Here is a 26,520-nt window from a genome sequence, read left to right on the forward strand (position 1 = left end):
TCTTTTCTATCCATACACTGGCATCCAGTGAAGTTATTTACCAGGTTATCAGTAGAGGAAACAGACTGTCCATCATCTGGAATTCCATTCGTTTGTACATTTTCATTACTGGAGACAGAAAGAGCAGTATCTGCAGTTTCTACTGCAGGTAGAGCCTTAACCAGTTCTGTTACCTGTTTCTCTTCAGCCACTAAAGGAGAAAAAGAAAAATACAATTGAAATCGCTCACTGACATTGTCCCATGACATTTGTGAAGCTCTACAACTGACTGAGACAGAAGCAGCACTAATAAACTAGAAGAATTTTTCAGTTATGAGCAAAAGAGGAATCCTTTAAGACAATGAAAGACTGCCCTTACTGCTTTAGTAGGTGTTCTTTACAAGATGCTTAGTAGTAATAGTAAAAAAAAAAAAAAAGTATGCTTCTATAATGAGAGGAATAAAATTTTGCAATATGCACGCATCTATTTTACTTCAGAAGATTTCACTACCTTTCACAGCTGACTCAACTACATCTTCCAAGATGCCTTTAACCATTTCCTTTCCTCCATCAGTAGTTCCATCTGATGAAACAGAGATAATTTTATGAGTTTTGTACTTTTGTTTAGGAAGAAGACAAAGAATAAAGGGGACAGAGACAGAAGTGTTAACAGTTGTAGATTTTCTTCACTACCTCTCATTTAAAACCATTTATAAGATGCCATATGAAAATACTCATTTTATTTCCTTAAATTAAATCAAAGCACTGATATTTTTAATGCAGTAGTTTTGTCATTGTATTTATCAATTGTCAGGAATTTTTTATTCTTTCATATACTTTCCTAAATTGGATACAGTATACGGATATGATAACGTCTTCATAAAATGCATTGTTTTTTACCATGACATTTAGATTATCTCAAAGTAATTCTGTCACCTCAGGTGTACCACAATTATCCTCTCTCCTTTCCTTCCCTATCTAACTAATCAAGTCAAATTCCAGTATAATTCTATATATATAACTATATATAGTTTTACTAGAATTCTAGGGCAGATGAAGAACTTTTCTTCAATGATTATAATGTTGTAGACAATATGTAATAACAGCCTGTATACTCTCAATAGCTACCAAGACCATATGTAAATATGATTTCAACCAATAACCCCAATTATTTCTCCCCAAAATAACGTAAGAGAACAATTTCCAATAGAAACGTAACCAAAAGCAGTACTTGTTCACCTGATGCTGAAGGAATCAGATCCTGCCCTGACTTCAGGTTTCCATATTCTGTTCTCTCAGGCTCACCATTAGTTAATTCCACACTTAAAGTCACAACACATTTGTCTTCCTGATGGTTGTGCTTTAACTGACCAATCTTTGGAGACCTGGTGACCACATGAGTTGCAGGAGACACGGATTTTTGCTGATTTGTTTTTTCTGCTTCTCTGGATTCTTGTACCTTGAGAAAGCATTATAATAAAGTTAATGTAAGGCAGAAAACATGATAAAGAAAAATAAATGCCTATGGTAACCAATGTTCCCATGAGAATTCATGTGCTAATGAGGAAAAACCCAACAATGAAGATACCATCACTTGGCCACTCCAGTCAGAAACACTTGCTTTAGCTTAGGCACTCCAGTATCAAGTTCATTTTAAAAGCAATTCATCATTTGTTTGTACAAAGCTGTTCAGCAAAAGCTACAATGTGAAACCTTGTTATCAGCAATAAGTTTCATGTGTTATTTTTAACCAATTGGTCGAATTCCTTAACTTCAATATGCTTCATTGCAGAATTTGACAGCTGTTTTGAATTTCAAATCAACAGATATCTAACTACAATGACAGACCTATACAAAAAAAGTATTCTGTTCATTTGTCAAGCCTAGATGTTTGATAGAAGCAAAAGTAATAGGTACATACAGATTGATTTTCCATCCGTGTAAAAATGACATTTAGCATCTGTGTAAGTGTAGCTTTGGCGGTCGTCTGATTAATAAGATTTTTACTGGCCAGATAAATGTTGTAACAGGTTCTAACTGTTTGAAGAACTGTTCCTTCATGAATTTCTATATATGGAGACGTTACTGCAGTGAGGAGAGCCTGAAAAATTCCATAAAACAATAGAACTGAGGCAATATACTTTATACAGGTCTTCCATAAAAATCTGTGGTTTTGTTATGCAACACATACATCTTTTTATAAGACTTCTTTATAAAGAAATACTAGTTTTCTGAAACTACATTTCAAGCAAAAGAAAATTTAATATAACTTACATATATCTTTGTTCTCTCCTGACCTGTTAAAGTGTTTTTTACCAGAATTAGTTTTCCACTGACAGTTTTCCTGCTCTGAACTAAACAGTTACCATTATGTTTTATAGCTTCATTTCTGTAAAACTGTCAGTTGGCCTAAATTGTTATCAAATTAGATTATTAGAAAGTTCACCAATTTATAATCTTAGCTACATTAGCCCACGTAAATATATGAATCAGATCACACACAACTGGTACTCCTATGACTTGTTGAGAAAATGAACTGCAGCAGTCTGAAAAAATTGACAAGAGAGCAGACAGACTAGAGCAACAGTCCATGATGCTGCATTACATTAACGTGCCTTCAAATGAAAGTTCCACAGAGTGATAGTATAAGGGTGACAGTAATTCAGTAACCGAATGAACGTGAGCATTACTAACCTAGAAGACGAACTCCAAGTTGTCCTATTTCTACAACATAAAGTTTCAAGGCCATGGGTCATTCCAGAAAGTAGAACCAAAGTTTATATACTAATCCATTATATTCCACTTCACCAAAAGAAAATTTATTTCACATATCAATTCAGACCCTCTGGTAGCCTCCATAAATTCAGCAACATAGCTAATGTTTTAAGAAGTGGAGAAACTGGGTCCTAAGCAGCATTTCACATTTAATTTTTTTTAGTTACAAAATCAGAGACAAAAATAGCAAATTACAATCATGCCAAAATGTGCCAAATAAAATACCTTAATTATCTGCAGTTGTACTCCTTCATCTGTTTGAGGACCCTGAAAGCAATTGCAAATTGTATCAACTATTCGGTCAATCAGTCGTTTTCCAGGAGCTCCGCTATCAGGGGCATTGCCAGTGATATGTCCATATGCAATAAGTTTCTACGTAAAAAGAACACAAGTTAGTTCTATGATTCGGACAATCACATACTGTTTAGTAAAATACAGCATAGGAATGGCGATGGGGGGGTGAGCAGCAAACCTCACTTAACCAACTTTAACATAAAAATTATCACCTTCAGTAGTCTGGGTCCTAAGTACTTGTGGACAAAACAGGATTTAATAAGCAATACATTCTGCCATTCATAACATTTCTGTCTACCACTACCTGACAAAACCTTTTATTGTCAGTCTTTGTACCTACTCACAATAGAAAAGTTCTGCCCAAGAAGTTAGCTAGGGTCAAGTCAAAATTGTTTTTTCTTTATGTATCTAAGGAGGAAAGAAGTAGAACAATCCCAAAGTCTGACCTCCCATCACATCAGCATTACAAGGGACACCATGGTAAACAGACCTTTCAAACCAATGCAGATGAAGTATCTTTACAGAATAACCCAGGAGCTTCAATGAATGTTTGTTTCCCTACAGAACAACAAATGTGCATTTCCTGCTTTCACAAGATGCACTTTGAGCCAAGTCTGATGACAACCTATTTTGCATGATTTATGCATCAAAACACCCATAGCAGATATCTGCATAGCTGCATGTTCTCAGGATATTTCTTCTGCACTCGAAGAAAGCCAACAGCATGCAAGGTAACTGCACGTTACTCCATTTCAGTCTGTCCGAATTGAAGCTTACTTGTAAACAGTCCAGGGAAGTACTGACAATGCGCGGTGACTTGGACTGGCAGGCCAGCTCAAACGGAAGGAAGTACTTATCTGCTTCAATGAAGTTTGCTTTTGGTGGAGCAACAGTGCCTTCTCTAGGTCAGAGGAGAAGAGCTGTTAATTTTTCTGAATACGTATATCACAGCAAGCTATCCATCCTCTCTTCTGATTAAAGCTGAATAGTATACAGAAGCATAAAAGCCTAACGTATTCTCTTATGCATGCTTTCTTTAGAAAGTTCATTTTTCTTTAAAATCACATTAAAATAACTTAATATTTTCGTATATTACATCTGACCTTTTATTTATTCTTCAGCTTACCTCTTCCCCCACTACACTCCAGTACTGTTCCACTACCTGTAATACTGGAGAATAACTTAATGATAAAATTTCCCAAATTATTCTGAGTAACTTAAACAGAGCCTGTAGGAAAAACAGGAAAAAAAAGAAACATTTTGGGGGCTCAGTTCCTAGTATTGTGCTATGATTTTTAGACGCGTCGTTCTAAAATATTGTTTAAAAAGTTTAAGGAATTTAATTACATAAATCTAAATTTAAAAATTATTTAAATATAAGTAATATTGAAAAAGGTGTTCTTGATGTATGTATTTAGGGTCATATACCACCAAACCTAGAAAACCATAAGGAACAGTAGGTATTCTATCAGGCTGTATTAAGAACAGTAACAGGAAGTGAAAAATTAGCACCTGTTAGAAGTTTTGCAATTATTTCATAGTGAAATTCAAAAGGCAGTTACAGCTTGAGCACCCAGTGCCACAGACGTTGTGTAATTGGGAAACATGGGCCAAATCATGCTTATGGCAGAAAGGTAAGTAGCTGCATATTCACAAGTTCATTGCAGTAACTTGTATGTACTCTTACATTTCCACTACCAAATTATTCAACCTGCTGCTTTCTTGCAAATTACAGCAATTAATAATTTACCTTTGCTTTTCCAGCTCTGTTTTTATTTCATCTGAAAGAAAGAAAAATTCAGAAGTTAACACCTAAGATGTTATTGATAACACCTAATATTGTTAACACTTAAGATGTTCAGTCTACAACTTCCTCGTAAGGGGGTGTCGAGAGGCAGGAGACCTTTTCTCCATTAACACCAGTGACAGGACCCGCGGGAACGGGGTTAAGCTGAGGCAGGGGAAATTTAGGCTTGACATAAGGAGGGGGTTCTTCACAGAGAGGGTGGTTGCACGCTGGAACAGGCTCCCCAGGGAAGTGGTCACTGCACCGAGCCTGACTGAATTTAAGAAGAGATTGGACTGTGCACTTAGTCACATGGTCTGAACTTTTGGGTAGACCTGTGCGGTGTCAAGAGTTGGACTTGATGATCCTTAAGGGTCCCTTCCAACTCAGGATATTCTGTATTCTATAACATCTCCACAAATACGGAAAGCATAATAAAGCAAAGCTGTTTCAAACCATTACACTCCATTATTAGCTGCTCCTTTCCTGTAACTTCTTCAGCATCCCAAGCCAGAGACCATAGACAATTACAAAATTTATGGCAAGGCATAGCTCTCAACTTCTACAGGAAAAAGCTTTTTTTTTTTTTTTTTTTCCCTAAGTGTTCTCAGTAGAAAGGTATATTTAGAAAAAAAAACTAACAACCCAAGCGTAATTTTTATTTTAGGGTAAGCCTACATCACAGAGAGCTCAGGTTTGAGGAAGTCTTTAAGCCGCTGCAGGAACCATGAATTCAATGCATCAGAGCTTCCTGTTAACTACAATGCTGGTTAGTTCGCTTCTGACAAACCTTACAATATGACATCAGCTGAATAAACAAACTCTTACTCAGAGATAAGAAATATTAAATGGATGCCGTCATCTTGCCAGCAGCTTTTATTTTTTATTTTTTATTTTTTTTCCCTCCTCCTTCTTTTTGAACTTAAAGTTTTGGGGAGCTTTTCATAAGAGTAAATACAGGAAAAATGCATCCTTCATTTCTATTACAAACACCAGCAAATCCTTAAGATCCTAGCATGTTTTTGTTTGTTTGTTTGGATTTCTAATACATCACCATGATGCACAATGCAGACTGCACTACACCAGATACAAACTGAACGCTGACACACAGCAAAGAGACCACATGCCATAAGGGTGCACAGCTACACACGTTTGTAATACCATGTGGAATCCTGTCCCTCCCATCCAACCTCACGTCCCCGCAAGTTACCACATCTACAAAACTTGTTTAAACTGCAAAGTTATCAGAAACTGATCATTCACTGCGCCTGGAGGAGGCACAAGGCGAGCTTGTTGGAAGGGCAGCCTGGGGTAGGGTTGAAATGACTGCATTTTCTCCAAAATAAAAATTCCTCAACTAGAGATTAAGTTGTTTATATATATAAAAAAAAAAATAAAAATCAAACTATGCTAAAAACATGGAGCAATGAGCCCACCCAAGAAAATAAAAGGTTGTTTTGTAAAATTTAATACTGCACAAGCAAACAGGTTTCATTATTAGCATCGATAGCTGAGAAAAATCTAAGCGCTCAATTCTATGTTTATAGAGTAACCAAGCGATGAGTTTTCCCCCCACCAGCACCCCCAGAAAATTCTTTATACCCAACTGAAAGACTTTTTTTTCCCCAAACAAATCACCCTCCCCCTCATATTCTTAACTAGCAGATCAGCATAGCAAAAAATGTTTTAAACGCAAGTTTAATGAAAGTTTTAGCCTTAAGGAAACATGATCCAGGCCCATCTTAGGTTTAATACTGCAATAATACCTTCACTGAGATAGGTATATTAGATCTTGTACTAGAAAAAAGTATAAGAATAGTGCCCCATATTAAAGCAATGATGATTTTACTTTCCAAAACCTTCCATAAATGAAACAAAATAAAACAAACAACAACAACAACAAAAATCTAAGCAAGTTCTGATGAAGTTCCCCACTATTTTGTTATATAAAGGGTTTTCCAAAGCAGCATAAAAGTGTCTGCATCACAATAGCATTTTAATAAATAATGCTGGCAGAAAAGAATAAGTGAAAAGACAAAAACAAGTTACAGCCATGCCCTTGCTACTGATTGCATCAAAATCATTTGGAAATCTCCACATTTGAAGAGCTCATTTGGTGGTCTGACCACCAAGAGCGAGTGAAACAAACGGTTGCCTAACTGAAGTCTGTTACCGTGAAGCACTCACCAAGCCCAGGCCAGGCAGAGCCAGCCTGCAGCAGCCCTCTGCTATTGCCACGCTTCTGGTCTGTGGCTGTGCCCCTTCCTCCTCCAAGCAGAGCAGTCCCAACACGGGACTTCAGCTCCATGCACCACACTCAGTGCAAGCCTTTGGGCGCTCCCACCGGCCAGCACAACCGGAGCAGCCATTTCTTCCAGAGCTTCTTGCCATAACGAAAGCATTTGGCATGAAGCACATGCCAAAAGTAACCCCTGTTCTGTATTAAACTGTTTAAGTTTGTGTATAATGAAAACTACGTATTAAAAGGAAGGACAATTGCTGGCTTGAAGTTGGATGCACCCCGCGCTAATGAATGGTCAGGTTCATCGCAGTGGAAGCAAACCAGTTTCTGTGCAGAGAGCAGCAGTTCGTTAGCACAAGGACACGAGCAATGTCGTTCCAGAGCTTGTCAGAACACCGGAGAGCAATGCCAATGCAAACACATGGAACAGCAGTAACAGCTTTTTTTTTTTTTTTTTTTGTACAGTCCACTGCATTGCCTAATTCCAGGCTGCCTTAAATTTAAAGCAAAAAGCAAACATGCAAAAAGACATCCTACATTTATTGATTCTATCCCTCTGTGGAGAGCCCTTTACAGGAGGCTGCCACAGTGAAGCAAGATCTCGCTTTGCACCAGCACTCCCCAAGTATGCCAGCCAAGAGGCTTTACTAAACCAAGAAACAAACTCACTTCAGCCATTTGTCATTTCTATCAAGAGACAAATACACATACAGATTCCTAAGCAAAGGCATGGCTGAAGAGATTATTATTAAAATTAATTAACAAACTAAACAAACTCTGTTGCTTACATGGCTCAAAGGTATGTACATGGAAGTGCCTAGGCAATCAAATGTCACAGAACCAGGCTGGCTGCATAGTATGTTATTAAAAACAGTCCTCATAGGGTAAGATTAATAGTTCTGAGAGTCTTTATTTGAGAGACCCAGGCACGCAATTAGCATTTCACCCATACGAACTGCTGTGATATGCGCTGCCTGTACTCCACTGGAAATTCATGAGGATACAGACTGTTTCAGTAGACTTGCTAAGAACCGTGCATGCCCAGAGCTCCACAGAAGTGCTTATTAGGCAACTATTTATATACAATACACTGGCTGTCTGTTTAAAACCAGTTTTCTTAAAAATCGCAGTTTTCTAAACCAGAGCAGAACAGCTTCTCTGTTTAAAAACTTTATTTCTCCTCGCCTCTCCTGGGGTTTACTGGCACTATGAGCACTGGATACAACTATTACACCTACTGATGAAGCAAGAGGCTGAATGAAGGAATCCATTCAACTCTGCTTACTCCATATTTACCCTGTATATTTCAAGAGGGGGATGGACAGAGCAATTTTTTTTTTTTAATAACTGAGAAATGGTTTTGTTACCAAACCCATTTCCAAGGACACATGTATCACTGCTTTGGGCCAACAGTGCAAGCTAACAAGCCCTGTACAGTTCAGAAGTGAATAAGTGCTCCTTTCACCCTTCCCATGTTCATACCCTATTTGAGCCTACACCACTTCTAATTTCTACAAAGTTGTGAAGATATTTTGCAGTCCAAAACTGCAGACTACTGCTCCAGTAAAACACCCATTGGGAATGGAAGAACAGGACAACAGCAGTTTAGAATTAAGTATCACATGTATTTCCTAGATAAGAATGACAGCAGTTTTCAGTGGTAACTTAAGTTCTCAACAGTGAAACACATTATAAACCAATAAAAGAGAAAACAGAAGCATGATTCCCGTAGTTAGAAATATATTCCTGTCTCACCAAACAAAAATTTAAAGCATGTGCAATTAACAGAAACACTACTCCAGTACCACCACAGCACAAGCTGTAGAAATAGCAGCAGGTTAGGTAGGTTAGATAGAGAGGAATTGGTGTGTTCAGGAACTATTTAGAGCAATAATTTACTTGTGACCCATACTGTGCTGACTGCTTTATAAAAGATATGACAGCTCAAAGCTCCATTCAAGAGATCATTGTATAAAGAAGACAGCATAGCAAATGGAACTTAGTCATAGGTAGAGGGGCATCATTTGAAATATGACATGGAAAATTAAAAGACAACGTCTGACAGTTACCAGGTCCATATAGTTAACTTTACATTTCTCTTGAATTAATTGTACTTAGATTTAATTATTAAGGGATAACTGAACTTTACTATTATTGAAAACACTGTAGCTTCTTTCTTGCAAAACTATTTGTGTAGATTAAGAAGTCTGGCCTGAATTCTTTGGACTGCAAGTAATGTTTCTTCCCACATTCCCTAGCATATTTACTACAGCACAGGGCTTGATAATTAAGCTAGCACTTTTGAAATTAAACTGACTTTTATTTAACAAAGTATAAGCTTAATAAGCTTACATAAAATAAAACTTTAAAAAAAAGTTATTAGAAAAGAGCTTATTCTACACAGAATAAAGTTTAGAAAAAAAAAGCACACATGAATGTAAGGAACTGCATTCACATTGTCACCTTGAAATGATGTAACATTTACCAAGTATAACAGAGAGCCTTTAGTACAGTAATCAAGGCCCTACTAGTGTAGGAGAGTTGGGCAACAGAAGGTTACCTATTCATGCCGACCTCTGCTTCAGTCCAGTCAAGTAGTACCATAGACTTTTTTTTCAGCATGATTAACAACATGATTATCTATCATCACAAGCATTAACTGAAATCAAACATTATACCTTAAAAAACTGGGAGGTAAAACAGCCCTAATCCAAAAGACAAATGCCAGTAAATGGCTATTGCATAATACTCCTCCCCTCGTATCATGGGTCTTTGATGTGGTAGTAAACAAAAGCCTTCCTACTAATTTTTCAAGAAAGTTCCCTTTCTCGAAAAGTATTTATGTAGCAGACAAGCAGGTTTCCAGTCCTGTAAATGGGTTGGGTGGATGTTGGTGGGAAGTCAGGAAAGGGAAGTAGTAAAAATAATCTCTGTTGCTCACAATGTCAACTTTAAATAATAATAAATACACTTCTATGTAGTTACCACTAGGTAGTTAGTGCCTTCAGATTTCTTCAAGGTAAGGACTGTGGGCAGGAAGATGAAAACAAAGATAAAAAAACACTTTTTTTCAAGTTTGCTTTCATAATACATTTGACAAGACTTGCCTCTGCTCAGCATTCTTACTCACTCAGCCAGTCTCTCCTGTTTCAATGTTCTACATACAGTAAATACACTCAAATTAAAGGAAGAATATCAGTGCAAACCAAGTGAAACTGTAAGAGATATCTTTGCTATAAAATAAAAAGGCCACAAAGAAGCCTACCTGTGAGAGCTGTACTGCTTTACCTAGTTTTTTGCCTACATGTCATGCCATCTGCTCTCACAACTTTAACACCTAGCCCTGTACTACGAAAGGATGGATTTGCAGGTGCAGGTTTGAGGACCAGCCTACGAAGTTTGCAGAAAGTGCCTCAGTTGTGCAAGACACCACACCGTATGCGGCCGCCCCAAGTTTTCAGCCCGTCCATGAGTCAGAGGGAAGGTATCGGGGACTGCCAGGCCCGGGACAGCAGAAGGGCCCCTCCAGCACCCCGTGTCCCAGCCGAAACGCTCGGGGTTGATTCCCCCCAGCTGAGTCCCGGCGGGGCAGCCCCGCGCCCCTCCCGCTTCACAGACCCCGAACGCAGGTGGCGCCCGGGCTGCGGGGCTGTTCCCCGCCGGGACGCGCCGGGACAGCTCGAGCGGGGCCGGGAAGGGCCGGGCCGGGCAGCGGCGGCGGCTCCCGGCCCGGCGGGGGCGGACTCACCCAGCGCCACCTGGCAGGCTCTCCGCAGCTGCCCGTGCGGGGGCCGCTTGGCCTCCTTCTCGGCCAGGATCTTCTCGAGGGCCCGCGACACGAACATGCTCTTGGTGCGGGCGTCCTGCTCGCGGCCCGGGGGCTGCATGGCGGCGGGGCCGGGGCCGCCGGGGAGCTGCGCCGCGCCTCCGCCCTCAGCGGCCGCCGCCGCACCGCAGCCACGGCGCCGCCATCTTGGCACCGTCACGTGACCCGGCCGCCCTGCCCGCCGCCCCATCGCGACTTGCGAGCCCGGCGGCAGGCGGGGCCTGGCCGGCTGGCGGGCAAGGGGCCGTGGGGGGAGGGTGGAGGAATGGGCTCCGAGGTCGTCTGATCCAACCGTGCCCCTCTCACCGCCATCACCCTCTAAGCCGTGTCCCCAAGCACCACGTCCAGCCTTTCTTTAGACACCCCCAGGGACGGTGACTCCACCACCTCCCTGGGCAACCCGTCCCAGTGCCTGACTGCTCTTTCTGAGCAGAAATGTCTCCTCATTTCCAGCCTGAACCTCCACTGCCACAACTTGAGGCCATTCCCTCTGGTCCTATCAGTGGTTATCTGTGAGAAGAGGCCGACCCCCAGCTCTCCACACCTTTTCAGGCAGTTGCAGAGAGCAATGAGGGCTCCCCGAGCCTCCTCCAGACCAAACACCGCCAGCTCCCTCAGCCGCTCCTCACAGGACTTGTGTTCCAGGCCCTTCACCACAATAAGTGGAGTTGGCAGCCACGTCCTGCCCCTTCAGTTCCAGCAGGCTGGGTCAGCCCTGCCGAAACCAGGCTTGGTGCCTGTTATAAATTGCCCCCTTAATTAATTTTTCAGAGAGCATTGTATTAACCAGAGAAAGGAATTTACTGAGTAAGCCAACAGCAAGCAAAACAGCGCTGGGCATCCAGGGAGTCTCGGCTCTGCCAATGGCGCGCACCTCACCCCCGCCAGGGTCCCTTTTTATATCTTGGTAATTCCGGGATTACGCAGCACATCCTGGTATATTCTGTGACTGCGCACATTGTTGCTAGGGGGTCATCTCTGTCCCTCTGGTGGTCGTGAAGATGAAGGCCGTAGTCTTCCTCGGCGTTGTGGTTCAACTTCTTTTTTTTATTTGGTCATGTTGGCCCAGCGTGAGACAGGAAGGCAGGATGTTGATACACTAGTTTAGCAACTGATCAGGAGATGGTTACATGAGCTTTGCAGCAGTGTCTCTGAACAAAAGAGGCAACTGAGATGCAGAAGGAGAGAAGGGGAGGGGGTTCTCTTTTTTGCTACATTAAGCAAAAGAATTTTCACAGTGTCCAGCCAAGTATTATACAGCTCCTTACTTCAGCAGGGAGCTTTCGCAACTCCTGCTCCTCAAACGAACTCCTTGTTTTTTATAATACAAAAGACAATGAACAAACATTTATGGTGTATTACAGTGCCCATCCGCGCTTTTTTAAAACCCGTTCTCTTGGCATGTCCCTGGGAGTTGCGTCCCCCAAATGTGTTGGGTGTCGGGTGATTTCACTAGCAGGACATCCCAAATGCAAGCACTGTTATTGCTGCAATCAGTTGCATTGATTGTGTTTGAATTGTGACTGAAAGAAGGTCATGTTAATACAATACTCCTCATTTTTATAACGCTTTTAATCTGAGCATCCCAGTGTTTCCGTTATCGCTGATAACTTCCACAGAACAAGGCCTGTGAAGAGACACTAAGAATATAGATGTTTCAAAGACCCAAAGTCATGTTAAAGATGAATCATTAAAAAATAAATTTCACGTCCCATAAATTTAGTATCCATTTATAACCTGATGCCCAATTGTTTCTTCTCCTTTTATCCATCGCCCTATGCAGTAGGGTGTCTTATTCCCCAAATCAAATTCTGGACTCCTTGAAAGCCAGTATAATCTATGGAAATAATCTGCAGAGATAAATTACTCATTTGATGCCCTCCTTTAGCAACTTGCAACCATCACTAGCATGCAGTCACCTCTTCCACATCCCTCCACAATGGGCTTAATCAAATTAAGACAGCAATATCTAACTAAGAATACAGGGACCTATTAGATTGTCTATACTGTGATTTTATTTCTCAAACACTGGCATTCTTATCTTTTAAAATGTCATTAATAGACACTTAGCATTGTCAAATTCTACAATATTTGTCTAAAAAGCACTAACGAAGGGTCCAACCATAAACGCCTGTGTGCAGCATTCATAGTATTACTTCATGTGGAAAATGGGCAGGTGCTATGTGACCACCTCTACTGTCCAGAGGTTTGTGTGGACTGGCTACATGGAGCTGAAGACTCTACTTACATGGAAAACTATGAGTTAGATTATAGGAAATCAGACATGATGAAGGTGGACAAGAACAGGGGGAAGTGCCCCTATCTGGAAACAGTTTTTAAAGCTACTAGCTAAAGACTTCGGTTTTCCCAGGAAATCAGCAGTTCCAATGTGGCTGTGATAAGAGTACAATTTTGTGGTTTGTCATTAAGTCACAAATTGTCAGGGTGTAACTACCTCAAAAACCTCCTAGTTATATCTGTTCTCTTGGCAATAATAGTGTGTTCAGCCTCTTCTAGTATGAGCAAATGCACCATGTAATAAATGTGAGACAATGTTGGAAGGTTAAAGTCCTTCTGAGCGTTTATCAGCTGAAGCTGTCATTAGGCAACTGACTTGAACTTTCCTCCACATTAAGTGATTAGTACAAGTTTAGAATGGATCACTATTCCATGTCAGAATCACAAAAATGCAGGACTGGGAAGGTCTTCAAGAGATCATTTAGTACATCTCCAAGCATTAAGACAGAATGCTGCCTCTTACTGAACAGCTCCAGTAAAGGAGATTCAATAGCATTTCAGTTTGTTGCCTCCAGTGTTTCACTAATTATGCAGTTAGGAAATTCCTAACATCTGGTCTGGATGTTAACTGCTATCCATTAGCAGATGGATGGACTCTATATCATAGAGATAGGAATAACAGAAAAATAGAGACAAATAACATAGAAATCAGAGTATTGAGTGATTATTACTATTATTATTATTATTATTATTGAATTTGCATATTTCCAGATTGTGACTAGGGTTTGGATTTTGTTTTCTATCAAAAGCCTGGTTGTTCCTAATTTTTTTTTATTTTTATTTTTTAATTTCTGGTCTCTTATACAGAAGATGTTCATCCCTGTAATCATATAGGTATGCTGACTTCACTCTTGTAGCCTCAGTAATGTAATTGTTTTTACACTGAGGAGATTTCATCCATTTCATCCTTACACTGCATGCTGATAGTCTGTGTGTTAATTTCATTGCACAATACAGTGAAACCAGATAGCCTATGCTTCTTTAGTAACAACTAACTCCAATAAAAATTTTGAAAAATGCAACGAATTTCAGAATGCTGAGATAGACCATATTTTTCCTGGTGTTTTCCTATCAGGGTTCAGTATGGTATTATTTTAAAATAGAATGAACTGGGCAATCATTGTCTATATTTGCTATTTATTTTTCCAAGTATGTTGCAGATGTAAAGGTGCAGGGCTTTAAGTCATTACATGGTCTAGTATTTGGTTTGGAGTATCTAGTTCCATGAAATATGCCATAATATCCTTTGGCTTCTAAACATCTTAAAGTTTTAAACCATATTTGTATATCTCTGTATGTCTGTGATCACTTAAGTGTTACATTTCTGAGCTTATCACCTTGGGCATCAAGTGGTTGAGACAGTTTACATGCCAGGTCGATGAATTCATTTGCATTAAAGACCTAAATACAGATAGCATTATGGGTTTTAATTGTACTTTTCAGACCTTGTTCCCAAAATGCAAAGTCTGAGAAATATGCTTTTCAGGTTTATATTCATTCAGTGTGTCACCAGGAGGGAATTAGGAAGACGTCTTGCTGTGCACCTCATGACTCAGCTGCCTTCTTTAATTCCTACTCTTGGCTCCATCGTAGCTCTGCTATACCGCAAGCTTTCAGATCCTCTCCACAGGATATCTCACTGACTATCTTAACAACCAGGCAACATCTAATTTAATTTGCCCTGTCCTGAAAGGTAAAAAATTCAATACGAACCTTGAGAGCCTCATTACTGACAAAAAAAAAAAAGAGGAACAATTTCAAATTTCTTCTGGCTACTTTAATTTAGCACATCCAAAATAAGAAAAGGTTTAATAACTCTCCCTAATAATCTTTCTAATAGAAAGGGAGAGATGAAGACACACAAAAAAGTAAGAACAGGATCACCTGTCACAGAGTCAAGTACTGACAGTGAGAGAAGTCAAAAGACAAACTGATTGTTCTTGGACTCAAGAGTCACTTCATTTCAGTGCTGAAATCTGCAGTCTCAACGTAGAATATGCCTCGGAGAACATGATGGCCTTGTGTTAGGGACAAGTCAGAAAGGAAGATTTGGCTGATGAAAGTTAACCAGTAGTCAGATTTTGATGAAAAATTGTCATATTGGGGACAGTGACAGAGAACACTGTAGCTTCCACTAATTTGTAATCCTAAGGAGCCATGGTAATGCAAATAAGCCCCGTCTCTTGAAAAGCTATCAGTTTAGCAATAACAAGACAAAATGTGTAGTTTTCTTGTACCGATATATTACACCTCCACATGCTAGCATTTTTAAATGTGTAATTTTGAAATAATGCTCACAATCCAAGAAAAGTGGATCCAAAACCAGTCCCCCAAGAATTGCCCACGTTTGTTATTGCTGTCTATGCATCTGATTCTTCTTTCACTTCTATTAGTTTAAATCAAGGGTAATTCTACAGTTATCAGTGAAATTACAGTGATGCAGAAGTGACATAACTAAAAGTCAAATAAGGCCCTTAGTCTTTTTTGAGGGATGCTGACTTAGTTATTGACACAAAAAAGGCTGTAATTACTGTCAGCAGCATTTTCAGAACTAATTAAGCAGCAGAAGCTGTTCATGTATTGTCAGCCAAATTATCAGTTCTGATTTTAGGACATTTATTGTGGGACAAGATTAGTTTTCATTGGAGAAGCAAAATGGATATGGTCTTGATTTTAGGGAATAGATTGAGCAGACAGTTTTACAGAAATCTTTTTTTAGTTACATGTCAAGCAAAAAACTTGCCTTTCAAATCTTACAGCAGTATTTGAATTCCTAGGTGTACGATTACATCTGAGGTTATGGTTTGGACTTAAAAGAGACAAGAGTGAATACCAGGTTTCAGCTACAATGAGCTTTTTGAGTGCTAGTGGCATGTGAAGAATATGAAGCTAGTGAATGGGAGGCTCTACTATTTAAGGTTTGAGTTATAGGTAGGCTCAAGGCTGACACTCACTGAGGTTAAGGAAGTTGGTTTTGGGACTGCACTGAGTAACATGTGCTCATACTGAGAGAGAGTTGGAGCGTATTTAGTTTTCAGACAACTTTCGTTTCCCCTTATGATTTACAACAGAATTCCTGTTATGAGTAGGACTAGAATTTTCAATTGTTAGGATTGAAACTCACTGGAGCTGTTGCTAGGCCTATTTTACATGGACTTAGGTTGGATCTTAGGAAGAACTTCTTTACCGAAAGGGTTATTAGACTTTGGAACAGGCTGCCCAGGGAAGTGGTGGAGTCACCATCCCTGGAAGTCTTTAAAAGATGTTTAGATGTAGAGCTTACGGATATGGTTTAGTGGGGACTGCTAGGTCAGAGGTTGGACTCAATGATCTTGAGGCCTCTTCCAACCTAGAAATTCTGTGATTCTGTAATTTGCATGAATTAGGGGAGGCATTATCATCAAAGGCTATGGATATATAAGGCTGAAAGTGATTGCTTACTTCAAGTTGACAGGAGAATCAAGAGTAGGTGCAGAGTTAGGAAGCAGGCTGAGCTTTGGGTTGTGACTCTGTAGGTTAAGCTAGAGTTTATATTAGGTTTCTGGGTTCACAGTAGGGCTCATAACATCAAGTTTGCCAATTGTGTTCATCTTTTGAGATAATAAAGATCTATTCCCAGCATTACAATTATGGTCATGGTAGAATTAGGGTTAGAGTTTGGATTCTACCAGGGGAGGTGAATTAAGTTCAGGCCTGAATCTGACGGGGTGGTCACATTAAGTTTACAACAGAATCTATTGGGATAGTGCAGACTGTGCACTGTTTTAGAGAGGGCTGGATATGGGTTTCCTCCTTAGGATCAACATAACAGTCAAAGTTAGGACTGAGGTTAATTTTTAGGGCAGGGTTCTGATGCTTTTGAGTACACAAGCCATTATTCAGAAAGATGTTCAGAAAGCAGACAAGACAAATTTAATGTTGCTGCCATCAGGCACTGATGAACAATCGTGCTTCGGACTGCTAGAGACCAGAAGCTGAGAGCTAACTGTGAGGTTAATCTTATGGCTAGGTCTAGACTTAGATAATAAATCTGCTAGGGAAGATAAGCCAAGATCAGTCCTGCATTTACCGGAGTAAATAAGAGATGTTTGGAAAAATAGTATTAGTTTTTGGGAGAAGAACTGCTTGCTCCGTAAGGAGGATGGAGCTTATTTTGAATATCAGTAAGATGATCTCTATACTGTCTAGGAAACTGCACTTAGTTCAGGAGCTAGATGATGAAGAGAGACTTTTTGCTTAAAGTTTTCCATACAGTTTATATAAGGGCTAAAGTTAGATGTGAACTTATGCAGGACAGTTGAGTTGAGTCCTAAGTTTCGGTTGCTACTGTTACAAGTCAGCAAACCATGATTAGTTTGGTGACTCACATCCTTTTAGCAATTCCTATTATGCATGGCATCAACATCATCATTATTTTAAACCAAAAGAGACAGTCAGTCATCCATGCCAAATGGAACATCTTTCAGGAAACAGTTTCACACATACAGGATAATCTGAAAAAAAAATTATATATGTCACTCCCCACTAGATACCATGTGCCATAAATATCACCATATAGAAAATTAAGATATCTCGAACAGGTTTGCAAATTTATTTTCTAGAAACAGGCTTAAAAATGATAAATGTCCTTTTGTCCCTAGAAAATTCTTTGGATTTGCCTCAGGAGAAGAGTACAAAAGATCCTGCATGTTGCATACAGTGTGTTTATGGGATGCATTTTTTTCTGCTTGACTTCTCTTCATTCTGTTCACCAGTTTGCCTTTGTTTGACTTTTGATACCCTAAGAAAACTTGTTATTGCTGTTTACTCCCTAAAACAGCAAATGTGGTAAAAATCTATAGCTTATTCTTGCAAATATAATAAAACAGGAAATATGAAGAATGGAAATATATTCTGCAGCGCTGTTCAAAAACTGATTAAATCCTTTCAGCCATTCTGTAGTTTACAAAATTGAGAGGACGACATAACTCTCCAGCAGAGGGCTTTCCTTAGCCACAATAAAAACAACTCAGAAATACTGGTATTTATGCCATAGCAAGGCATTCACCCTCATAATGATATTCTGCCTAGGTTGGGGTCCATGACAGATAATATTAGGGCTGTTAATTATGCTTTCCTGTTTTATTACCGACCTGTCTCTCATTTGTTTGGGCTATTATATTTCTGCCACTGTGCACACATGGCAAGGATCATGTGCTAGGATTTCCCACCCGCAACCCAGAACCACTCTCATTTCTGTTTTCTTGAAATAGAACTCTCTTCCTCTTTGTTCTTTTCTTTCTCTTTCATAGAAATTTGAGTATATTTAACATACAGGCACGTTCCGTGCTTGTTGGTAATGGGGAGAGAGCATGCAACTGGATATTGAGGCCAAGGATCCTTGAATCATCTGTACCAGACCAATGAGTTGACTTGATCAAAGACTGCTTGATTATACAAGAAAAAATGTGGAAGAGGTGGAGAATAGTTCCTTTAAAAATCAGAATTCAAGCTGATGGATGCAGCTTTTAGATGATATTGGTACCTTTTCCCATTACTTCCATGCCAAAAAGATTACACTGGATAACTGAATATTATTCTGAGGTGTTTCCTGAGGTGATCTCTGCTCTGGCTGGGTAATACTTAGGGCACTTACAACTGGAGACAAGTTATTCCCACAGAGCATTTGCCATGTTAATTTATATAAGGACAACAGCTGCAGAAAGATGGGTCAGTTTTGGGAGGGACCTGGTTGGATGAAGCTGTATCCCTACAGCTTCATGACTAGAAGGTTTCAAGAGAGGCAAGTCAGTGGGACAGAGAGGGATCTGGCTGCACCTTTGCAAGTAACACTGCAAAAAGGCAATGAACCAAGTATGAAATGAGAGTAAGTTCCATCCAACACTGTGACAAGCCAACAATCCACAGCATGGCCTAGTTCTCTAGGGTCTGCAATGATGGCACAGTGAAAAAAGGGAACACTTTCACATTTTCTGAAACACTTTACATCTTTTTTATTTGCTATTTTTGCCTGAACTGCCCTTGTGGGTTTTCAAACCACTTCTGCTGTGTGCAATCTATCCATCCAGCTAGGGAACAGAAACACTTCTGGGTAATTTACATAACCAACTAACATGAACAGCTTGAATTCCAAACACCAGTTGTCAGATGGAGACAATCATGGTAAGTTTGCGATAGAAAATGATCCATAGACAGAATATTTATGTTCTTTCCCCTCACCAGTGTATCATCATGAAAATCTTGCTTAGCTTATAATCCCCAATTCTTCACACACCACAGGGGAAAAAAAAAGAAAAAAAAAGAAAGAAAAAAAAAAGCATGTTATGGCATCAATATGTGGAGTGAAAATCAAGATCCCAAACATGCAAAAGACAAATACAAAAAATTGAGAGACCACCTAAAACCACATCAACTTAGGAGCAGCCTGTGGGAGGAAAAAACAGGCAGCAGCCCTGGGTAAACCCTTCCCTCTGACTTTGCTCATCGCTCCTGCTGATGTTGGTGTAACATTGCAACTAACTGGGTCTTCAAAAATCAAACCTGTTATTTAGGTGGTAATAAATACTATTTGAATTTACCCTGATGTTAGACATAGCACTTGAGATATTGTTCGTAGCTGAGAGCATGTCTGCACTAGGCTTATAATTTGAAAAAAAAAAAAGAAAAAAGAAAAAAAAAGTAAGAGAGCTAGATGCCCATGCTGAGTAAGATGCACAGTTTCCAATCATACCGTCATGTTCTTGTTAGGTTGGTTTTTCCTTTTCTGATCTTACACTTGTTCAAACTAGTTTTTTTCACTTGAGGGCGCCAAAGGTCTAGTACCATAAAGGGAATGCACAGCACTACTGCTGAGAAATGTCACACAGCAAAACAAAACAAAACAAAACCTGCTATTCTTTGACCTCTAAAGTGCAAATAAGGACTTTAGTTACACATGTCGACATGATGAAATCTTCAGTTCTAGAGGTGGAAAGAGGTTATCATCCTAGAGATCATAACAGAAGACATGTCACTGTCTGATTTGGATCAGAAGATGTTCAGAAGCTCGTAGAAGAGAGGAAGGTCATGAGTACTCCTCTGTGACCCATACTCCTTCCACACAAGTGAGTAGACAGACACATGGCAGACTTGGCCCTTTAGGCTAAACAGAGACCTGAAAATATTGCTTTTATTTGCCTCCATCGCATGTGTTCCTAGTCCCTCCCAATCCATACATGTCTGAATTCATAGCTACCATTTAGCTCATTTTAGTTCTACAAGTCAATATTTAATTCAGCTGTAGATCTGGTTCTCTCACAGTCTTAAAGAGTTCACTTCATATTATCTTTCTCTTCCCTCTAGCTTCTCCTTTTCAAAAAGCTTTTTATGGCATTAATCTACATGGTAGTCATTAATATTTTTTAAGATCTATTAGCAGAATATCTACTTTCTGTCACCTCCTCACAGTTGAAATGTCATTCAAGCTGTAAGATACTTGCTAAACCCAGGATGCAACAAAAGCAATATTCCACTGATGTCATACGCAAAGCTACCTTTCATAGCTAAATCACATATGACTAATATATTGGTCATGCTAATGTGCTGGGTTGTATTTTGAATGTTTCTGATGACGTTCTGTAACTATTCATATGACTACTGTTTCAGAATAATCTGGCAATTGAGTTGAAACATTTACGGTCTGTTTGAGCTACAAGCCCACTTCCCACCATGGTTTCAGATATTTTAAACTCCCCTGTCCTCTTGGAATTTTTCAACTGTTTTCAATTATTTTATTGACAGTGCTATATAAATGAGAGGGCAACAAGACAAGATGTGTTAATTTTTATACATGCAAAATCAGAGGCTGAATCAAGGGTCACTGTGGGTCCTCTAGGTGCTGATTGCTACCATTTTTCTGCTACTACGCATAGTTTCATATACTACCCACACCTCCTTCCTGAGCTAAAGGCAGGTGTACGTCCCAGATAACCCTCCCTCGACTACTTTATGCTATTAAAAACCAGATGGCTCAATTTGCCATCTAGTCAAGGACAAGCATGGAGGTCAGCATGTGGAAGAGCAGTCTCCCCCCCTCCTTGTGAGGCTTGCTCAGTTGCCCATCCTCCTATAGAAATGCAATCTGGCTAAGACAGACTACTTTCCTACCCACTAGCTGAGACACTGAGCACAGTCACCTGAATTCCCAGGTCTCACCGAGGTGGACACGGAAAGCTTACAGGGGATTATGAGCATAAAACCTGTCAAAACTGAGAGGCATGAAGGCCCCTTCTAAATGTGCTTATATACCCTTTAGCAGGTGGGAGGGTTGTCTGCATTCGTGACTAAGCAAGGCATCCTGTGCATGTCTGTGCTCATGGACAATGAAGAAAAATATGTGAAGAAAAGTGACAAGAGAGGGAATGAGCTAAATTATTGGAAAATCCTGAACTGTCTTGGGCCTCCTGGAAGGAGAAAAGTGAGATACTCAAAGAACGTGTCCTCCCATATTGCACACAGGGTTATTAAGACAGCACCGTCAACAGATAATAACCACAGGGGACAACATAAACAGCAGCACAACCTTGTCTCTATTACATGACGTGGAAACCACAATGCAGTAAATGAGGCCAGGGGGAAAGCTATGAGGCCTTAAATCTGCATATACTTTGTCTACAGCGTGTTGTTCCAATCGACGTTTCCTTTAACTCCAGTATTGATCAGTGACTTGTACCCACACAGTAATTTAAAACTGAGTTGTTTTCAGTGAGACTCGTGTCAGTATGTATGAAGAAAGACAAGGTTTTCCAAAGGGTATATTTCTGATTTTCATACACAGTTATGGAGGTGGCACATGTAAATCATCAAAATTTGCTGTCCCTGGGTACTTGTGACACATTTGCTAACCAAATGGCACGGGGGAGTCAAACCTGAACCAAATGCCTCTCTCTTGCTTGGAGAACAGTACAAAGACTGTGACTTGGGGAAAAAAAAAGAAAAAAAAAAAAAAGTAAGTTGTAACTATTTACCAAAATACTCTGCAATCCATGCCAGGCACTAGAGAAATACACAACAACAACAAAAACAGATTCTGCTTCTAATTACAGATGTAATAAAAATTGTGATCCTTTAACCTGTGTAACACATTTGCTTTCTTACAGTAAATTATATAAACTCCTGCATGGTAAGCACTGCTTTATTCTTAGCATACAGTACCATAGGTGTTCTTGTTTCTTGAAGTTTTAACAACTCGTACATAAAGTGATATTTGATCTGATAGTAAAAGACAGGCACTTAACTTTTGGCCTTTTTCAGACCAATAAGTATTAATAGTGTTTTATGTGTCATCTTTAAAGGAAATTTCAAATTCTTGCAATGTTTTCAAATGCTTGCTATATTAAAATGCAGCCCTGGGAATTTAGAAATATGTTTAGTATAGACAAATGGTTAAGTAACATTTTACTAAAAATAATAAAAAGCAGAAGGAGAAAGAGATTAAAAATAATCAAAAGAGGGGTATTAATTCATTTCTGCAACAGCTAATTCAAACAAAGCCAAAATACAACCGAAGAATTTGGAGGCAAAAAGTTTATTGCATTATGCACTTCAGTATGGTCAGTCTGATGGGAAAGACTTTGAGTAACCTGACTTTCAGAAGCGATGGGTGCATTAACTCTGTGTAGAGGCCGTAAGTCAGGTCATGGTGTTACTTACTCACAGAACTGTAAGGTCAGAGGAGAAAGAGATCTGTATTTACAAGAAAATACTGTGCACACTGGTTTCATAAGCAGTGAAATCCCCTGTAATTTTATGGCTTGCATTCAGAAGCTGAGAAAGCAGAAGTTTTCTGGGGATCTCACAAGCGTTCCCACAAATTCATTTTTTCTCTGATATTTTGCTAGCAATCCAGTTAGCCAAAGAGAACTACAGCTAGCAATACAGCTGCTCTTGAGTCAATAAGAAGCTGCTGACATGTAATGTGAGTTTGCCTCAGCCCAATACGACCATTTCTAGGCTCTGCTGGAACAGAACGCACTCTGAAGTGCCGTTCAACCATGGAGAGAGTTCAGAATGAGGCAGAATGTGAGAGAGGTTTGTGCCAAACAATTTTATTGGCTCGGCTGGTTTACATCTGGCTTATATTTTAGCTGAAACCTCAAAAATTGTTGATAACATGGCTTGGATGACTGATTATGGCTCATCCCTATAGGTAAATGCCCAGCCTACAAGATTATCCATTTCAGCCCTTAGTGGCTTGGGTGTGTTTTCCATTTACCACAACCCCACACTGATGTGTTGAGTCCACAGAGTTCTTTACTCTAGATTAAGGAAGGCAACAAAGAACAGATGAGGTCTCTTGTGTGACCCCTCCTCTGACACACACCTGTAATTTATGTGCAGAACAACCCACAGCTCCAGTCGGATGATGGCAAGTTGGTTCATTTGAAGATACAGAAAGCAGGAAATGGGATCAGAATTTCTTTTGTATTCTAATATTATAATATATACCAAATTTTAGCATAATATACAAAGGCAAATGTTAAATATGTCCTAGGCTTTTGCTTTCTGTGCTAAAGTGAGGTTGAGTCAACAAGTCCCAGTAAGATTACCGTAGTAGCTGAAGAAGGTACTCTTCTAAGATGAGATCAAACCTGGCAGCCTTGTGAACTTTGTATGGTATGAAATCCAAGCATTTGTGAGGCAAAAATACAGATACCCCAAAACATCAGATTACCTTAAAAGGCACAAGATTTTACAGAATTTAAAATGGGTATATTCTCTACTAGCCTTCTGATCATAACGATTCACGTTTTGAAGATTTTCTCTTCAATCCCCAAATCTATGCTTCCACTTCAAAATTAAAGAAATGCTTTCACAGATCATGGTTATTCTCCTGAAGCGGCAGTGGCATACCATCCATGACAGGATATGTGAAACTGAGCATAGAATTTGCGTTTTTTTTTTTTTTTCTTTTTTCTAACCAGAATGTCACTCAAAATAGCCCTGACTAGTAAAATTGAATTAGAATGATCTCATCCAGAGATCTCATAAAAAGTGATCACACACTCTTTTTCCACCATTCTATGAACATCTCCGTACTTTGATGAGAAAACAGGAAACACATGTCTTCTATAAATTACCAGGACAGATAGGACAATGCTATGATTCCCACAGTTAACATGTACCAAACTTCAGAACAAGTAGGACATGGAAAGCAGCACATCAGTCTTCTTTACAAACAAATATTTAGGAACCCCCAAAAGGGAAGAAACAACATGCATTCTCAAACTTAATAGCTACCAAGCAGATAATTAAGCTGCTAGTAAGAGCACTGTGAATATGATAGATATACAAATATTTGCACATGAATGCAGTATCTCTGTTTTACAGTCTCAAAAATTAAAAGCTAAAATGTCAAAATGGAGCTGTAGGGTTGGCCTGTCAAAGAAAGAATTGCCACCAATGTGATAACAGTGGTAGAGACTAAGAGCTCTGCCCTTTTCATGTTTAGGGATGCTTTTGGTTGATGATTTTGCATTGTATTAATGAATCCCTTTTGCCCTCCTGATAAGTTTCTAACTGCTCAATGTATCACACACACACAAAATAGTCTACATGAACACTGCTTCACTGCGGGCTGCTTTCACCTGAGCACCAAATGCACCTGGGCTTTCTGACACATGACTGTGATTTAAATATAATGTCTTAATCTACCAAGACTCATAGTCCTGATGTCAAGTTGGATACACTTGGCAAACAGTGCTCTCATCATACTGAAGTGAGTTGGCAACTGCAGTGGAAGAATAACGCGTTTGGCATCATTCTTAGAACTTTTTAAAAATATTTTAAGACCACATTAGCTGATTTTCTGAGGGGAAAATTAGAGTTCTTTGGCTAATTTAAAAGAAACAGAGTAGTTCAACATTACTATTGAATATGGCACTGTGCTGCGTACATAACTGGATGATGTGTTCTTATGGTTAGAGGCATACAAGGAAAGGAAGCCTTTCAAACAGAGCAGAAGGCAGATAAATAGGAAAGGAATACATGTATCTGCATGTATGTGTGAATCAGTGCCAAGTACAAGAATTACCATTAAATTGATGTAAAGAGCTAGTTGTAGCAAATACGTCTGTAGTACAAGACATAAATCAAGTGCATACAATGCCTAACAGGTGGACACAGTTCACAGTTTGTATAAGCTACTTCCTTGGCAAGAAGCATCTCTGGATGTCTGCCCAGGGGCCAGGTGCTCCTCACTGATTGACAGGGCTAACCTCGCAGCACTTCCCCCACTGGCATATTGCTATATATTTTATGTTAGGAAGGAAACCTCACCCTAAGAAAGATGCAGAATGGACAGAAAAAATTCTTGGGAAAACAGCACTACCTGTACAGTAGCTCAGTTCCCAGTCCAGCATTAGCAGAGACTTCCTATAGATCTTTTCCCTTCTGCTGCCCATTTTTAACCATTTCCAGAGGGAATGATTCTATTTATTCTGCTTGGCTTCTAGCTGGTTTCTCTGCTGTCCAGTAATGTACTAGTGGATCTCCCAAGGGACTCCACATTTGATTCACTGTCTCAGCTCTCTACATTTTTTTTCCAATGCTGCATGCCCTAAAATCAATAAATCCAGTCTGGTAAAGAGTTCTCCTATTGCTAACAGTACAATTGAGGTAACTGGAGGATTAATAAAACAAATTATTGAGTGGTTATTTATATGACAATTCAGGTGGTATTAGCAAGGTACTTCATCATGAGGTTTAAATACAATTCTCTCCCTCTTATGCCCACAGTCTCCTTCAAATCCAGATCTCAGACCTTCTGCATCTTTCGGGCCAGCTTCCTGCCATGCGCCTTACACTGAACTCCCATTCCTACCCAGGTCAGATCTGTAATTTGAGGGAAGGACTCTGACAAAATATCTGAACAGCACCAGGCAATGTCATGATAAGAAAATACGAGCATTTGACAGGAGGAGTAGTATAGCTGTATGTACACAGTGCTGTGCCAGACAAATTAGATCAGCTCTTTCTGTAATTAGTCCACATACAGTGCTTCACTAATGCAATGATGCTCTTCCAGCAATAAAGACCTAGGAACTAGGAATGATGTTAGAAACTAACATCGGTATTACTGTGTGGTGCTGACAGTTTACCTTTTACCTTGATATTTAACCCTGAATTAATTTACAAAGGATAATAGTCATATATAGAATATTTGAGATTTATACAATTCTAAGTCAATGGAAATTAAATTCTGCTTTCCTTGTGAAGCCAACAGGACACATCAGATTTTCAGCTGTCGCTTTCACAGGAGAACTTGGACTTTCTTGTAAAAAA

At 39.6% G+C, this 26,520-nt stretch overlaps 1 protein-coding gene across 1 annotated transcript in view; it reads right to left on the minus strand.

Moving 5' to 3' along the window:
* Positions 1-11,107, minus strand: part of ARFGEF2 (ARF guanine nucleotide exchange factor 2) — a 34,629-nt gene extending 23,522 nt beyond the window's left edge. Inside the window, exons 1-8 of the mRNA XM_068701010.1 lie at positions 10,825-11,107; positions 4,799-4,829; positions 3,826-3,949; positions 2,980-3,126; positions 1,901-2,080; positions 1,219-1,438; positions 491-562; positions 42-190 (exon numbers count right to left, since the gene is read on the minus strand). Coding sequence (XP_068557111.1) covers positions 42-190; positions 491-562; positions 1,219-1,438; positions 1,901-2,080; positions 2,980-3,126; positions 3,826-3,949; positions 4,799-4,829; positions 10,825-11,092 — 1,191 coding nt within the window. The 5' untranslated portion in view covers positions 11,093-11,107. The remainder of the gene's footprint in view (positions 1-41; positions 191-490; positions 563-1,218; positions 1,439-1,900; positions 2,081-2,979; positions 3,127-3,825; positions 3,950-4,798; positions 4,830-10,824) is intronic.
* Between the last annotated feature and the right edge of the window lie 15,413 nt (positions 11,108-26,520).

The sequence above is a fragment of the Anas acuta genome, chromosome 16 (assembly GCF_963932015.1).
Source record: "Anas acuta chromosome 16, bAnaAcu1.1, whole genome shotgun sequence".
Classification (NCBI taxonomy): domain Eukaryota; kingdom Metazoa; phylum Chordata; class Aves; order Anseriformes; family Anatidae; genus Anas; species Anas acuta.